The sequence below is a fragment of the Mya arenaria genome, chromosome 11 (genome assembly GCF_026914265.1).
Source record: "Mya arenaria isolate MELC-2E11 chromosome 11, ASM2691426v1".
Classification (NCBI taxonomy): Eukaryota; Metazoa; Mollusca; class Bivalvia; order Myida; family Myidae; genus Mya; species Mya arenaria.
In genome coordinates, this window is record NC_069132.1 from 35,261,784 (window position 1) to 35,279,701 (window position 17,918).

A 17,918-nucleotide genomic window follows, 5' to 3' on the forward strand; every position below is an offset into this window, starting at 1 on the left:
ATCACTGTGGATCATTATGCACCAGTCAATTGTAACCACGGCTCCCACATCCGGCGGTATACCAGGGATAGCCGGCGAAATGGGCCATGTTTTTACCTTTCAGGTGGCCCCGCAGTGCCAGGTATTCCCGGAAAATACAGTGTGGATGGGGCTTAACCTAATGTCCCTTGGGTGCGGGGCATTTGGTGGGGACTTGACCATCAGATTATCTCCGCAGGGTGGGGATTTTAGCTGGGATTGGCTGGACCGAAAGTAAAAGTCCCCGCTATTCCGGGACCGGGGGACGGGGGGCATGGTTACAATTGACTGATGCATTAGCTTGTGTATTCAGATAAAGTTAAGATTATATATTTATTTATATAAGTTATACTTTGTAATCTAAATCAAAGATTTGAAAAAGGTATCCTTTATCAATAAATGCAAGTATACATAAATGACTGTGCAAATCTTTATGTATCATCCAAATATGAGTACCTTGCAGGGTGAATGTTATTTGTAAAAATTATACTGTTATAAGTGAGCTTTCAAGATTACCTTTCCAATCGCATACACAATGCAGTTTGAAACCTGGATAATTAAAACAAGTCTTGGTTGTAGACCATTACTATTAAATATTTGGTAAGTCACAGACATTATAAGGTACAGTTTAAAGGGGCTGTCCTCAGTTAATGATGAAAAAGCAAAAATTTAAAGAAAATTGTAGAAAATTGACATAAACTTGGTATCGATGTGATTAATGCATTGAAACTTACTAACTGATGATCCCCATAGTTTACAAATGATTTATTAATAGCAGTTATTTCGTGTTCTTCCATTAAAAAAGATTACTAGGTATGTCTACCGAGTAGAATTCATTCCTTATGCGTGATCTGCCGTTGATGTTAGCGAGTTAGGTATACATCTGGAAAGTTCCACCCAGTAAAAGTAAGTCTTCATAGCATAGTGGATACGACACTTCACTGCAATTTGTTTTCATTTTGGTATTCTATTTACAATAACGATATCAAATAGTAAAATATTTTATTAAAAAAGTGTCCTTAGATTCGTTACAGGAAAAAAAACACTTTTTGGTGCCAATCTGGTGTACAGTTCCTTTCATAAACAACAAGTGAAGCCAATGCTGTATTAATTTGAGACAAACAAAAAGAAGACAGCACAAAGTTCAAAAAGTGTGACCAATGTCAGAATACCTTACATCATTTATAAATTTTCATGCGATTCAGACAATTTTAATGCTAGAAATAAAATAGAATCCTTCCCTTGAATTATTCCTGTCATAGTTTAAAGCTACACTCTCACAGATTTACCGTTTTTACAACTTTTTTTGTCTTGGAAAGAGCAAAATATTGCGTAAACATCTTCAAACCAATGATATCAGATTGCTGACAAACAATCAGCTCATAGTTTGTCATATTTCCGTTCGAAAATTAATCTTTAATGGCTTAAACCGTTACTAAAAGTTTAAGAATAATGCTTAAAACATCAATTTTTTAACTTTAATATAAAAATCTGTCATCTAAAGTTTGGTCAGCAGTCTTATATAACTGGTTTCCATGGATTTTCGCAAAAATTGGCTCATTCCAAGACAAAAAAATAAAAAAAGTTGTCAAAATGAGAGTGCAGCTTTAAACTCATAACAAAATGTCAATGCACTTCATTTGACATAATTGTAAACAGATAAAAAAATGTTATTTTTAAAAAGCACAATATATCCTTTATGTGGCCTTACATTATAATGAATTTATTCAGATCAGTGACTTTTCTTGCACTTAAATGTGAACAAGAAAGCTTGGGATTGAACACTATATGAAACAAGAATGAAATTAAATGAATCACAAAATATCATCAAAATTATACACACAAATGTTCTTTGATATACCAAAAAATGAAAATTTTTAGACTTTCAAAAATTTAACATTTACTAAATACGGTTATATAAAATGATGAATACATTTGTAGGATTTGTTATCCTACTAGATGTAACTCGGCTTCGTTCACTTTTCTAAACTTTCTCTCAGTGATGAGGAATAAATTTTATTCGCTGCAGTTGTTTTCTAAGTTTATGAAAATAAGAACAATTGAAACAATTCATTAACTACTGTTGATCAGTGCAGATTGTGGGAGGTCATGGTTGATTTCAATGAACTACCAATAAACCCTGTCAAAATTGGATACTGATTGGTCAGTCAGGTGCTTTTGGTAGGCATGATTAGCATGCATGTTAATTTTAACCATCATTTATGAATGTTTACACAATCATTGGATATTGAAATAACAAGCGAAATGTTAGTTTGAATGATGAAAGCCATGAAATATGTGAAGTATTCAAAAAGAGACCATTTTTTCAGCTTGTGTAAAAAATGAGAAAATTGTTAAGTAAAATTATTTATTGTTTATCAGGAAAATGTTGAAATCTCATGTTTAGGCCTATTGTGATCATACTTGATTGCTATGTTATTGGCACTTATTGCAATATGTTTTATTCATTGCAATATTTATGTAAAACATTAATTATTATGTTGACTTAAATTTGTAGATAAGAACTAATGGTATAGGTGATGTGAGAATGATCTCGTAAGTCTTTAAAACCCTTTTGGTATTGTGAGTTTTTTGCTCAAGTCTTGTTCAGTTTAGCTTTTGAAGATTTTCAAAGTAACTGCATTTTTTTTGTTTTTGTGTTCTATGTCTTTGGCATTTACCCAGTGTACTGTAGTTTTTCACATAAGTATTGCTGTGGACAAACTTCATCTGGGCATCTATAAACAAAAACTGTAGCCTTTTGTACGATTTGTAACTTGTTTTATTGAATTGATTTTTTTTGGCCGGTGGCTATTCCAGAACTATGACATATAAATAATTTCAAAAGTAGAAGTATTTCTTCCTTCTCCAAGTTTTTCTAACTTTCCTTCTTCAAATGATTACTTACCCTTTCTACATTGATACCGAATCATATTTACCAAAGTCTTAAGGATATCTGCTTGTCCTATGTAACTCTAAAATTAAACGAGCGTCGTTTATGTTATCTGTTTTGATAAGTTTATCATTAAAGAACGTAACTTCCTTGTTTCGAAAATATCCAAATCTATTATGCACTTAAAGCTTGTCACAGCATGGCCGTTTCAAAAATGTGAATTGTTACATATGTGGCATATTTTAGTCACATTTTAATCTCTTCGGAATATGATAATGTTGATATCTGCAACAGTGTGTTTTACTAGACATTTGTGAGTTTAAATAAACAGTAATTTGATCAGGAGAAGACAAAGAATGGCCACTGGAGGGTCATCTATTTACAAGGGATCTGACCTGATTCATGACTACAGTTGTTCCAAGTGTGAGGAAAATGACCTTAATACTGAAGCCACTTACTTTTGTCCACAGTGTGAACACTATCTGTGTGACAAGTGTGTAAATTTACATAATGGATATCATAACAAACATACGGTATACGGCCGTGGAGACATTCAGAAGTGGGCGGGGTTTTCCTTGGACAGATGTGATGCTCACGGCGACAAGCTGAAGGTCCACTGTGATGACCACCAGCAACTTTGCTGCAGTGTCTGTGTGGCTCTTAACCACAGGTGATATTTCTTACCAATCTATTTAATATAAAAACTGAATTTTTCCTTTTTGTGTTGCCAAAACAGGACATACAATTTTGTTGGCGTTGTAGACTTCATTGGAGGCAATGTAAACAAAACGTTGATAATGACTATACATGTAGTGGTTTAATCATGATGAGACTTGGTGTCAGTTTTGTGAGCATAATGTCTTGGTCAATTTTTATCAGAAGATAAAGATAAATTGGGTCTAGAGTTATGTTCCTTTAACGTAAGAAAATACTAGCTTTATATCATGCGCAGATACTAACTAGCCAAATAACACCACGTTTATGCCCCTTTAAATGAAAATAATGTCGGCTTTCTCATTGTTTAAGTGTAATTATAACTAATAACAAGTAAAGGTTCTCATTTTATTACAAAGTGTTGCTCCTTTAACAGGTATAATGTTTGGTTTGATCATGATGAGCGTTCCAAACAGCCACAAATCAAATTCTACAGAATTCTTGTTTCATTGTTTATAGCAAACAGTTTATTATATTATATACATATACGTCAATGTATTGCAGGCTGTGTAGCAGCATCAGTCACCTTCCTGACCTGGCCAAGGGCTTCCTGAACACAGCAGAGTTCAAGCAGCTGCCAAAAGAAGTGGACAAGATGAGGAACAGGCTAGATGAGCTCTCAAATGCCAGGATGAAAGACCAAGTGTCAATGAACGACTCGTACAAGAACATCATTTCTGAAATCAAGGCTTTCCGAAAAAAAATAAACAAAATCCTAGACAAGCTTGAGAAGAAGACAGTTGGACAGTTAGATAGGCAAAAGGAAGATTTGGAAAAGATTATCAAAGATGATATGGAATCTTGTGTCAATATGAATAACCAACACAAGACCATGATGGAAAAGATCCAGCAGATAAATGGTAAACACAAGGAGACCAACTCTTACATTGGTTTCAGAATATGTCAGACCAAGTTGGGTGAGACCAAGAGCGCCATGCTTGAAATACAGAAAAAGCCAACAAGAAGAATAAGCTTCAAATCTGATAGAAGTTTATTGCCATTTCTCAGAAACCTTAATAATCTTGGAGATGTCGACAGTTTTCTTTCCATGCCAAAAAGAGCAGATGGTGATCACGTTTACAAAACTCAGAGTTCAAGTTGTTATGATGTTAAGATAAAGAAGGATGTCAGCAAGTGCCATATTGTAGGTATATGTGAGTTGCCTAGTGGAGAGGTGGTTATTGCTGATCATTACAACAGGAGGGTGAAGCTTCTGAACAACCAATACAAAGTCACTGATCACTGTGATCTTCCTTCTTATCCTCAAGACCTGTGTCGCACTGAGCGTTATGATATATATGTAGCTGTAGATAGTTGGGGTACTTTGCATGAGGTCCACTCACTCTCAGTGACCAGAGGGAAGTTACAGGCAGTGAGAAAGTTTACCACAAACCACTTATGCCTTTCTATTGCCATCCACCAGGGCCAGCTCTATGTGAATGACAATAATTCCCTGTACCAGTACACAATGGATGGAGAACTTGTAAAGGAAATTTATAAAAGCAGTTCTCCTGATCGTACAATCTGCAAATGTACTGTTAGTCCAGATGGGGAGAGAATTTATGTAACAAATTATGCTAAACAAGAATTTATAACACTGGATAAAGGTGGTCAAGTATTGTCTACTTTAGAAGATCCTGAACTGCTGTGGCCCTGGGGACTGTGTGTCTGTCCCAGTGGCAATGTGTTTGTGTGTGGGAAAGCGTCTAACACTGTGTTACAGGTGGATAGAAAGGGGAGAAAGAAGCTGGCCACAGTGGCCAGCAAGGCTGATGGCTTGTGTTCGCCTTCGTCAGTGTGCTTCAGTGAACATAATTCCAGCCTCATTGTAGGAAATCTTAATCAGGACCAGATCATTGTTCTCAATACGTTCAAACAGTGAGGAATGGCATTTGTACTTTTATGCTGTCTTCAATTTGCATAATTTACTGTATGTGATTAACAGTGTTGTCTTACATAATGCATTTTTTTTAAATATTTTAAGTATTCATGTGTGTCATGTATTGTATTTAAGTGTGTCATGTATATCCAACGTGAAATAAAAAAAAGGAATTTTATATATATACAAAAATTTCGCAAAAGTAAGATTGGAATGTAATATCTTAAAATTGGAGAGTGCATGTTTACATATCTGTAGGAAAATAATCTCGGCACAGAAGAAATGTGAAAGCAAACAAACTAACGCAAAAACTAAGTGCCTATCTAAAATGCGAGCAGTTATTGATTTTTTTCAGATCTCGATTAATATTGCTTTCTGTTCTGCAACAGTAATTCATTTCCATTAATTTTTCATTTTTTAGTTTGAAATTTGCATTAAATTCAGTAATAAAACTTTGATAAATTCAAATGACTTAGGAAACAAAAAGGGGGCTAAGCCCCTATGTCTTTTATGTTATGGGTATAAATGCCTCCTACTCAAATCGATCAGCGGCTTTTTTGTAGGACTGTATATTATCAGCGGTTAAAATCCCTTTTGATAGTGCCAAAATTCGCTTCCCGTTTCAAACGCACATTATTGTAGTTGCTGAAAAATTCAAAATTGAGGCGTCAAAATCATTGGGGATTTTGAATCACACTTTCTAAAGTCACTGTTTTTGCTTTTTCGATGCGGACAGTAAATTCTGTATACATGTTTATTAATTATGGATGTAACAAAATTCTTTAGCTCGATCATAGACCTTCTATGTTTTATGTAAAATCAAATGGTTGTAATGAATTTTCGAAAATTATTAAATGCCCAAATGAGAAAAATTAACCATTATTGTTTGCATTTTTTTCACATTGTTGTTTTCGCAAGATAATATTGATTTACCTTGCTTAAGTTTATTTGTAATAAAAAAAAATGCAATTGCGTGGCTTTCATGCCAAGAATTAATGAATTACTGAAACAATACAAATGTGTTCATACATATCTACATGTACATACCAACCATACCTTCCCTATCAAAAAGCTTCAAAAGGCGTACATTATTGGGCAAAAAGCACAGCTTTTGCTTTGTATTAAAAAACTGCAACTTTTGCAAAGCAGTTAAGTTTTTTACTTAAAATGCACCACAGTATTGCAGTATTGGCTAAAAAAGCTTTTGCGAAGCAGATTAATTTTTTTAGTAGTATACACTTAGAACATATAGGGTCAATCCCTAATTCATTTTTCAGATTAATATGTAAAAACAGGTGAACAACATGTATTTTTTTCCTTTACAAAATGTTACATTAAGGCTGGATTTGAAAAAAAGGAAGAAATTAAATCGCATGAGAATAAATGACCTACAGAAATAAGTCAAATATAGCTTTAGTTTGAAATACACACTTCTTTTATATGTAAATTGTTTCATCTATTGATTCAAAGAACTTCATGGATATAAGGAACAACATTGGCCGTTCCTAGCGATTTGTTATAAGCAGTGTTTATTGTATTTTTTGCCAGACAGCATAAGTATCTAATAACTTCTTCTGATATATTAATCTGATACATATTCTAATAAATTATGTTGTAAAACAACTGTGTTAGCTTTGCCAATATCACCAGCTTACTAGTTTTTGTGCTCATGATGACCCCAATTGTCTGAGGCGAACAATAACTTTAAATAAAATCTTCTCCTGAGCTGTCCAGCCAATTTCTGTGAAACTTCCTAAAGGTTACTTGCATTGTCCTCTTTGGTCAATTGGTTCAGCCTTAAGCACATGACAAATGATACCTGCTTGTGAATTTGACCTTTGACCCTCAGACATGGGTCTTTCACGCTGCATGTCTTCTTCTCCTGAACATCTGTGTCAAGTTATTTGAAATCCACAAATGAATGGCCGCGTTACAGACCTGGCAATGAGTTTGACCAGTGACTAAAATGTGACCTAATCTTTGATCTAAAGTCAAGTTTCTTTCATGCGACACAACCTCATCTTATGATAAACATATATTTTAAAATCCCCCCTGCATGGCCAAATTACAGCCCGGACGATCCAAACAAAATATTACGGACAGTCTCGAGCACGAACCATTATTGTGACAACTATGTCAAGCTTTCCACAAGCGGGCTCATCAACAAAACCAAAACACAAATTAAAAATAGAAAGTGATACATGGTAAGACTGTTCTCCTGTCAACATTCTTTTCCATGTGCATATACTATTAGTTAATTACTTTTAATTACTATACATATATATTTTTAAAACATTTGTGATTCAATTTTGTGTTATTATTAGAATGCAGGCTGAATGTTTGTATAAAAATGCAAATAAAGCATGGCAGTAAAGTATTTGTTATTTCATCAAAATGTGATTTTTTGTGTTGCCAGAAACATTTTTTATCCATTTTCAGAGAAAACTGACAACTGTATATGCATACGAACTAAACATGGCGGTCATCTTGAGCTTTTCGAAGAAGGAGTGATAAGCTGTCAGAAAAGGAGATAATAATTGATAACTCTGAGGATGACTCAAATGAGGTAATCTTAGGGAAAAAACTAACCAGGATCTCACGTTTGAGAGAGATTCTCTTTAAAAGGGGGATTATTCAGCAAGCAACGTCCATTGTACAGTGACATTGTCAACAGATAAACAGGGACAGAACATGAGGATAAGGCCTTGATAGCAGCATTCACCTATTATCTGGCCAATACATCTTGAAAATTGAACTTCCAATTGCCTATTTCTTGACTGAGAGCATTGTTATTTTAATTCTTTAGCTTTTGAAAGTCGTATTTTATTTACATACATGCACATATATAATATATCTTTAGGAAGTTGTATTCCCTTTACTTGTACTAGAACCCCTTTATTTTTTTATTAGTATGATAGATGATATATAACATAAAAGTTCAATATGCTCATTACGTGATTTGTGTCTTGAATATTTTATGCTTGTCTGTTTGTCAAAGAAAAGCAGTCGAGGTATTGTGATAGCCTTGGTTTCGTTGTCGTTGTCAGGGTGCAAAAAATTGGACATTACTATAATACTGTTCAAGATATTCAAATGAAACTTGGTATTCTTGTTGTAATTACGTGTAAAACAAGGCCAATAACTCTGGCATTAGTAAGTTTTGAGTTATGCCTCGTTTTCGGTGAAAAACAACACCAGATAAACTTTAGAATCGTTTGTGGCGCTTGAGGTCTTATTTAAGAAATGCATTGCAGAAATTGATGTCATTATCGCAGTAAGGGTGGTCTTAGTGTGTGCAGTCCGAAGGACTCCACGCGTACTTTGACCACCCCAAGTGCGTTCATATCCCCGATGATGACATCAACCCCGCAATTCATTACTTATATTTAAAGAAATAGTTCATTTTTACAATCAATAATTGTTTAAAAAATACTTCATTTCATTTAAGAAAACCTTACAGTTATCCTTTCTCACACATTCAGTAAATAGAACGACCCGCCTGATATCAAATGACGTCATAATAACGCGAAAAAGATCAACTACTTGAAATCACTTTTAAACGTAAAATTGAAACACTAATGACAACAATACATTAAACACATCACTCCTTCTAAAATAATCATTTATTTTTTACGGGACCTTCTGACACAATACAAACAATAAAACGATCAAGAATATTCATGAATATTGTTTTGCGATGATTTGTAATCGAACATATCCGAATATGTTGCGTTCATCGGATGATTACCGCAATTGCCGAAAGACAGTTCATTTAAAGAATGGAAGTTGAGGTGTAAATATTTTTATATAATGTCTAAATGTTTTATATATCTATACATTCTAAAATATCTATAGAGACAGGACACAATACATGTATTGTATGTATGTATGTATCTATTTCTTAAGACCTTGCGGTCAAGGATAACCCGTGAAAGTGCAAGCACTTATTTCCAACGGGGTCCTTTGTTTTTGCTGAAGAGACAGTGGTGGGAAACAAGGAAGTCCGGGTACGATACCCTAGCTCTTTTTCGAAGAGACCCCTTGGTTCTTTTACGTGCTCGGTGTAAAGCACCGATACACGGGGTACAGCTTTCCTGGGTTAAACTAGTACTGAGTACACCACTTTCCAAGCACTACCCTTTAAATGCCGAGCGCCAGGCAAGGGAGCTATTTGTACCAACTTTTAACGTCTTTTGGTATGACGCGGCCAGGGATCGAACCCACGACCATGAAAATATCAGTTATTACGTGATGAAAACTATTCCTTCCTTTTCTTTCCAGTAAATGTACATACATTTTTGGTCTCTATATTTTGTTAATGAAGGTAAGTTATATACATTTTGTTGGTGTCACAAAGAAATGGCATGGCAAACACTCATATCATATCTTGGCCTTAAATAAAGACAAGACTTACAAAACATATGAACATGTTTTGCCTTAGTTGCTCAAAAGAGTTGCTTTTTCTGACAGACCTTGAGTAAATCATAAGAATTGAGCCTCCAGGTCAGACTCAATTTGCGAGCACGCTGAATTCTCCTTGAACTTTAATTAGGAAAACCACACAATGATGAAAGCATTGCTAAAACGTTTTTTTTTTCAGATTAGCAACTTTAAGATAATCTTTTTCAACATAAGTGATTTAGAAATAAGGCATTGCCCCCTTTCCGTTTCTCATGTTCATAGTTACATGCGCAACATTATAATATACATCATTTTTAACGTGTATGCATAGTATCTATGTCGCTGAGTAAGCTATAATTGTAAACCATGTTCGTGTTTTTGTTAAAATGTTATGACATTAATGCGTAACATTTGTGATATAATTTGTTATTTATTGTCATTTGTTCCTTAGTTTCTAGTTTATGATAATCAATCCGTGGTTTATATCTAAAATCCATTTTATTTACTGTTTGTGTTTATAAAATATGTTTATCATATAGTTAAAACCCTTTTTACTTAATGTGCTTTTAAACATAAGAATTTAAGCAGAAAACTAGATTTACAATATATAATTTACTTTTAATAACTTACTTATAAACTCTATCGTAAAAGTGTGTGTTTTTTAAACAGAAATAAAACAAAATGTATGTTAATTGTTTAAGGTTATTTATCTAAACTTTTTTGCAAAAAAATTTTTGTCTAAGGTTATTTGTCTAAGGTTACTGTCTAAGATTATTTGCCTGAGGTTATTTGTCTAATGCTGAAGGGTATTTAGTCATTTGTCTAAGATTAATTTGATTAAGGTTACTTGTCTAAGGTTATTTGGCTAAAGTCATTTGTCAACGGTTATATGTCAAAGGTATTTCATCATTGGTTATTCGTCTTAGGTTATTTGTCTAAAGTTATATGGCTTAAGTCAATTGTCTATGGTTATTTTTCCAATATTTTAAAGTGAATGTATTTCAATTATCTTGCCGTTGTTCAATTATTCACTTTACATCAGTAATATTTTCATTGGTCACCTAGGTAATGTATTGCTTGGTTTAATGAATGTGGACAAAAAATAACTTCATGGTCATTTATATTCAACAATATTTTATACATTGAGTCACAAATAACGCTTCTGAAGATGTAAAGATGTTCATCCACTAACAAGTTTGAGCCAATTATCTTATAACGTTTAGACAAAATGTTGTTGTTGATTTATCTTTTACATATAAATATTCAATAAATAATATGTATGCATTTAGACTTTAGCAAAATACAATTGCAAGTCATTTCCTCTTGCCTACTTCAGACCATAACTGTTTAAGTGCTCAATATTGTTTTAAAGGAGTAAAAAAGAGGATAAATTACTTTTTATCCTTTTATTATTCGTAAGTGTATATCAAAGAGCATCTTTGGCTGTTTTCTTTTTTACTAGATCTTGTCTTTTTCTTTTTAAACAATTAACAAGAGGCAATTATGCTTTAAGCAATGCCTGGTCCCCTGTCGGAAACAGTAAATTCTAACGATGGCCTCTTACTTTGTCTTCATATTGTGTACAAATCATGTTTTCTATTGTTTGATGACTTACATGTATTATATATATACTCATGTTATATAAACGGGCATAAATTAGTGTTCTTCTTTATAGATGTGTTGTTTATTTTCATCTTAAGAGTTTATGCTACTGTTGTATTGTTCACATTTCCTACTTTTACACTTTATATGAATGCAAATAAAAGATGATTTATAATTAGTTTTCGTTAATTGTTTGGAAAACGTATTGCCAACCCACTCGTTTGAAGGTAGCGATAAGGCTTGAAAAATCATTTGATCATCAGCCTAGAGATAGCAGGTTCAATCGCACACCTTACCATTAAACAACCTTTGAAGTTCAATTTTCCAAAAGTTTTGAACAAGGGACAGTGCTTCAGTCATGTTAAACCAGAGGTAGCTCAAAATATGGGTATATCTAGGCCCCACAACTTAACAGGACTGAGTTCTTAACATGGGCTGATGAAAGTCAAGTGGCATCTTGAATTTACACACAATGCACATTTGTTTTTGTTTTCAGATTTTAGAAGTAAATTGTCAAATTATTGTGAAACCCTGTGTGGGTTGTATCTTTAGTTGTTTCCAATGGTGGCATGCTGTATGTTATCTTGTTACCAGTACAGGGAGTTTTGAAAGTTAAAGTATGAATACATATTTTTTACGTAACTTTCACAGCTGCAGCATGGGATTGGTGGAGTTGATGGGCATAGAGTGCATGTTAATCAGCTTGTTTCTTGGCACCCTGCTCAGACATCTACAGATCTTTAGGTACACTCTAGTCTGTAATTCAAGGACAAGAACTTTCCGTGAGAACTGTCCAGTTTTAACATCACCGTTCCTTTTTTATTTTTATTTTCAAAACTATCGCAGCATAACACACATATTATGTATTGTTGGATACTGTATTTATGAATTAAATCTAATATTTTAGTATAAGTTGGAACACATTGTGTAATCTCTTAATGATTAAGAAGAGCCCTAAAGATTTTACGCAATGAACCGATTGTTCCGAACATTGTTACAGTTAACAACGTTTTTAAAGTAATCATTGTTAACTTTCAAATTATTACTGCTCTAGAGGTTTAATGGATACACTTGTGATCTTCTGTATTTGTAAAACAAAGACAGCTGTTTCAGCTGTACTGTTCATCACATCACACATCAAATATTTCAAAAGTTAAGAACATGTTGTCAATCATTCAGTGTTTGGTCTAAAATTATACATTAAAGGCCTAGGTTAAGGAATGTTCGGCATGATAATCCCCTGCTGTGCATCTCCTGCTAATCGCACTGGTGTCAAGTAGGGGCCAATTTCCTGTGTATTGGTTTATTGGCTCAGTGCCATTTAGGGTCCATTGTTATAATAAAACATTGAAAACTCCACAGCAGGATATTCAGATTGGAGATCTGATACGCCAATTAGGCAATAAGATTAAGATCAATTAACAGAGGTTGTTTACTAATACACGTTGGGTTATTTTTTTTATTTATTCATTTTTTTTTTTTTTTGGGGGGGGGGGGGTCACTTCAAGAAGGCTTAACTAGGCCTTTAAAGTCTTTTTGTAACCAAATACTGACAAAAATAACGATTTCGGACAACACATTGTCGCTAATACTATCATTGAATATCTTTAATGATAGTACATGTATAAGTGACCGCGTTTTTGTTCGTTATTTTTTATTCGTTATTTTTATCAATTGGTTATAAAATGACTTTTATATTTCATTTCAGACCGAACACTGAGTCAAATTTCTGTGGGAAAAATTATATGAAGTGAATTGGGTAGTTTTGACATTTTAAGGGAAATAACCTGATTTCGGGTCGTATTACAAACGGTAAAAGCCGGGTTCGAACTGTGTCTATAACATCAGGTTCTCATCAGGCTTGAAACCAACTACATACTTTGTGTCTGTTAAGTTGTAGGATTTTATTTTTAAATGATTAAATGGGTATTATGCTTAGAATTTCCCTTTACTGTGACCCCAAGGTTCAAGTCATACCAGTTCATATTTTCATCATATTTTACTATAAAGGAGATTTCTTTGTTTCCATTGATGCACTGACTCTCAAATGAGGACGGCAACCAGAAGTACCGTGCAATAAATATAATGCGGGTAAATATTAATTGTTTTAAATACATGCACGCTTATTTTTCAACGGTAAACTTGAAATAACAGTTAATACATTTAATATCTGTCATTGTAATTATACATTACTTGCACAGCACGCTGGTTATGTATAATTTCAATAGCTCGAATAGTTGGTGCAGTATCTAGGAATTAGAAATCTGTCTTAATTCATTATCGAAATTAATCGGTCAAGCCATTTCGATCAGATTTCGATTTTGTATAATGTTATCGAAATGAAACGTTTAAGAAGTGTTAAAAATACGTATATTCAGTACAGAAGGAACACAAGAAGAAGTTATAATGTTGTATTTTATGATTATAAATTGATGTTTTGCAATATTAAGATTGATGTTTTGCTAAATCCATATTTTTCTCTGTATAAGGTACACAGCAACAAAATGAGTCGATGAACAATCATAGTCATGGCCACTGCAGGGATCATAGGTCAATATGCCACTTTTTGATTGCTACATAACATTTTAATGGATGGAAGGAATTGAAACGGGGACGTTTCATAAAGAATCCTAGGAGCGGTTTTGTACCTTAGAGATAGTTTCAATAGAACTGTTTCCTAATCTTTTCTGAGTATGTAATGGTTCTTATTTTTCTTGCAGACCGTTTAAGTCGAGCACGTTGAAAGACAGGGACACACACAAAAGGCAAAAATGGTAATCGCCTATTAGGTTAACAACAACTTTCATTTGGCAATTTATTAATGCGTGCAATGAAGCCATTCGAAAATCAGTGTTTCTGTCGAAGTGCTTGCAAAAACTTCAATGCAGATTTGCATAGACCGCTTTACAAGTTCGCTCTTTAATGTTTTGTTTTTGCCATGTCTGTTTCTAAACTTGTACTTATAAACACTACAAATTATATTTGTCAAAATGTAAATGAAATCTGCTTATCATATTTAAATCTATACCAAAGTGTTTGTTTGATAAGTAAACTGGTCTAGGGTCTGGTCTGTGTCAGTTTTTAGATATCATTGAATAATTATACCAACTCCTAAAATTGCCAACTATCATAACGTAGACATTGTAAGTGCTCAAGAACATGATAGTGTTAATAGATTCAACGGTGTTTAAAAGACACATTTCAGTTTAAATGAACAGTACTTTAACAAGAAGAAGACAAAAATGGCCGCTTGTGGTTCATCGCTTTACAATGGTTCTGACTTGATTCATGACTACAGTTGTTCCAAGTGTGAGGAAAATGACCTGAACACTGAAGCCCAGTACTTCTGTCCACAGTGTGAACACTATCTGTGTGACAAGTGTGTGAATTTACACAATGGATACCATGACAAACATACGGTGTACGGGCGTGGCGACATTCAGAAGTGGGTGGGGTTCTCCTTAGACAGATGTGATGTACATGGCGACAAGCTGACCGTCCACTGTGATGACCACGAGGAACTTTGCTGCAGCGTCTGTGTGGCCCTCAACCACAGGTGATTGTAAACTAGAGCTTAATGTACACAGTTTTGTCAGTTTTCATTTTTGTGTTCATTTGATGGTGTGATTCAGTGATGAGAAAATACTGGTACAGTTCTTTATACATTGTGCAGCACATCCATTATTAAAAAGTAGCATGTGTAGAAATTATCCTTTTTGTGTCGCCTGAACATATAGGTATTACTTCTTGCGCCGTAGGCGTCGTCGATTGCAGGTTTTGAAAAATTCATGACTATACCCAGTATCTATAGACATCTAATTATGAGTTATGGCAGAGTTTGTTGACATAATGTCTCGATAAGTGCGATCGGAGGATAAATCGGCCAAGTTACACTAGGGTTATGCTCCTTTTACATTTAAAACAATAGTTTTATAGTATGTGTAGATAAATATGTATTATCCAATCAAATTGAAACTTTTTGACACTGTTTTAGGCATAATGTCTCGATCAGAATCCGATCTTTAGATAAATCGGCGCAGTAATAACAGGGATACATTAAAATACTATCAGCTTATTTGTTGTTTGGGTTAAATTATCAGACAACGTTCTCAGTTTTCAAAATACTGCAGCTTAAAAATTGATGACTGATTAATCAGTGATTATGTATCTGGTTTGACTATGATGCGCACTCCAAAGAGGCAATACATTCAATTCCGAAGAATTTAGTTTTTTTCAGTTTATTTCAAAATTATTCATCGTATGAGTTAATGTATTGCAGGCAGTGTAACAGCATCAGTCACCTGCCTGACCTGGCTAAAGGTATCATGAAAACAAAAAAACAACAGAGTACAAGCAGCTATCAGAAATAGTGGACATTATAAGGGGCAGGCTAGATGAGCTGAGGAATGCCATGATAACAGATCAAGCCTCACTGAAGGACTCGCACAAGAACATCATTGCTAAAATCTGAAGTCTTTCCGTTATAAGATCAAAATCCTGGACAAGCTTGAGAAGAAGACAGTTGAACATTTAGATGGGCTGGTGGAAGGTTTGGAGACTATCAACGATGATATTGAATGTTGTGCCAATATGAATGACCAACTGAAAGCTATGACGGAAAAACTCCAGCAGATTACTGGCAAACACAAGGAAACCAATTATTTCATTGGGTTCAGGAAATGTCAGAACAAGTTGAATGAAGTCAAAAGTCGCATGCAAGAAATACAGAAGATGCCAGTAGAATTAAAAAGGTTCAATTCGGATGAAAGCATACTGCCATTTCTTAGTATCCTTAACAATTTTGGCAATGTTGACAATGGTCATTCCATACCAGCGAGAAGTGCTGCTCATATGTACAAGGCCCTGGGTTCAACTAATTATTCCGTTCGAATAGAAAAAGAGAAAACATGTTGTATTGTAGGTATATGTGAGTTACCAAGTGGAGAGGTGGTTATTGCTGATCAAGCCAACAACAGAGTGAAGCTTCTGAACAAACAATACCAGGTCACTGATTACTGTGATCTACCTCGTTATCTACATGACCTGTGTCTCACTGCAGATGATATTATAGCTGTAGCTGTTGATGACAAACATTATAGACACCATATGAGATCCACTTCCTTTCAGTGACAAGAGAAAAGATAGAGACACTGAGAAAGTTCATGACTTACCTGAACTGTCGTTCCATTGCCCACAACCAGGGCCAACTGTATATGTGTTCCGGTAATGCCCTGGACAAGTTCGACTTATGTGGACGACATGTTAAGACGATTTACGAGGACATGTCATGTAAAAGAACAGTAGTCAAGTGTGCTGTTAGTCCAGATGGGAAGGTAATTTATGTAACAAACAATACTAAACGTGAACTAATAACACTGGATGAATGTGGACAAGTGCTATTCAAATTAAAAGATCCTGAACTACAGAGGCTCAGTGGACTGTGTGTCAACCCCAGTGGCCTTGTGTTTGTGTGTGGTCAAGGAAGTCAAAAACTGTGCTACAGGTGGACAGAGACGGGAGACTGAAGCTAGCCACAGTGGCCAGAAAACCTTATGGTCTGTGTGTACCTTGGTCAGTGTACTTCAGTTAACAAACTTCCAGTCTGATCATTGGAAGCTATCGTCAGGACCAGATAATTGTTGTCAAGTTGTATTAGAACTTTCGGCTTTGGTGATTCATGTAAATATGTTTTGATTTTTTTTTAATTACGGATTTTTAATTAATATACAACCTACTTACTTTCTTTTGTCGTATTATGAATAATTATGCGTTTTGGAGTGAATTTTATTATTTTATTATATATTATCTCTTATTATCATAAAATAATATAGTTTTATTACCAGATGAAATTTGGTATTGTTTTTCTAAACTTTGAAGGGTATATGTTTTTTATCAATATGATTTTAAACGCTTGTTATCGATATGTGTTTTTTAACTCTCTATTTTGAAGCGATATTTTAGTGTTTATTTTCCATTATGATTAATGTCTTTGTTTTTAAGAGTTTATTTATTGATTTCCACACTGCTTTTATTTCCTTACAGTCATTAAAAGATGTTCCATTGTTACAATATGATTTTTTTAAGTTGCACAAACTTGCTTTAATTTCATTTGCATCTATCGATGTATTTATGACATTTAATTTCCAAAATTTCAGCCACTGTGATGTCTACAATATTAGCATTTTACTAGTCTGCAGTTTGTTCAATATTGATTTTGAGTCGTTGCCAGGGTTTTGATAAAAGCCTGTTGACAATCGTATCTTTGTTGTATGCAAAATTCTATGTATTTAATAGGAAAGTTGCAACATAAATTTAACCCCCCTTTCAACCTAGGCTTTGTAAAATAATATTTGATTACCAAGATAAATAGACTCATTATTCGTCCATTGTTTCTTTTTACAAAATCTTGAT

At 34.1% G+C, this 17,918-nt stretch overlaps 2 protein-coding genes across 2 annotated transcripts; both read left to right on the top strand.

Annotated features, from left to right (window-relative positions):
- The first annotated feature begins 3,267 nt into the window (after positions 1 to 3,267).
- Positions 3,268 to 5,507, top strand: LOC128208493 (uncharacterized). The gene is made up of 2 exons (XM_052912055.1): positions 3,268 to 3,581; positions 4,130 to 5,507. The coding sequence occupies exons 1-2, from the start codon at positions 3,268 to 3,270 to the stop codon at positions 5,505 to 5,507; spliced, it is 1,692 nt and encodes a 563-aa protein (XP_052768015.1).
- Positions 5,508 to 14,749: 9,242 nt separating this feature from the next.
- Positions 14,750 to 17,032, top strand: LOC128208494 (uncharacterized). Its single transcript, XM_052912056.1, has 4 exons — positions 14,750 to 15,044; positions 15,787 to 15,827; positions 15,996 to 16,244; positions 16,607 to 17,032. The coding sequence occupies exons 1-4, from the start codon at positions 14,750 to 14,752 to the stop codon at positions 17,030 to 17,032; spliced, it is 1,011 nt and encodes a 336-aa protein (XP_052768016.1).
- Positions 17,033 to 17,918: the final 886 nt, after the last annotated feature.

What these genes read in the sequence shown, in the direction of transcription:
- LOC128208494 (XM_052912056.1), top strand. Translation starts at nt 14,750, where the DNA reads ATGGCCGCTTGTGGTTCATCGCTTTACAATGGTTCTGACTTGATTCAT. An exon ending in CCTGCCTGACCTGGCTAAAG is followed by an intron (nt 15,828 to 15,995) that starts GTATCATGAAAA and finishes TTCCGTTATAAG; the next exon opens with ATCAAAATCCTGGACAAGCT. An exon ending in AAGAAATACAGAAGATGCCA is followed by an intron (nt 16,245 to 16,606) that starts GTAGAATTAAAA and finishes CAAACATTATAG; the next exon opens with ACACCATATGAGATCCACTT.
- LOC128208493 (XM_052912055.1), top strand. Translation starts at nt 3,268, where the DNA reads ATGGCCACTGGAGGGTCATCTATTTACAAGGGATCTGACCTGATTCAT. An exon ending in TGTGTGGCTCTTAACCACAG is followed by an intron (nt 3,582 to 4,129) that starts GTGATATTTCTT and finishes AATGTATTGCAG; the next exon opens with GCTGTGTAGCAGCATCAGTC.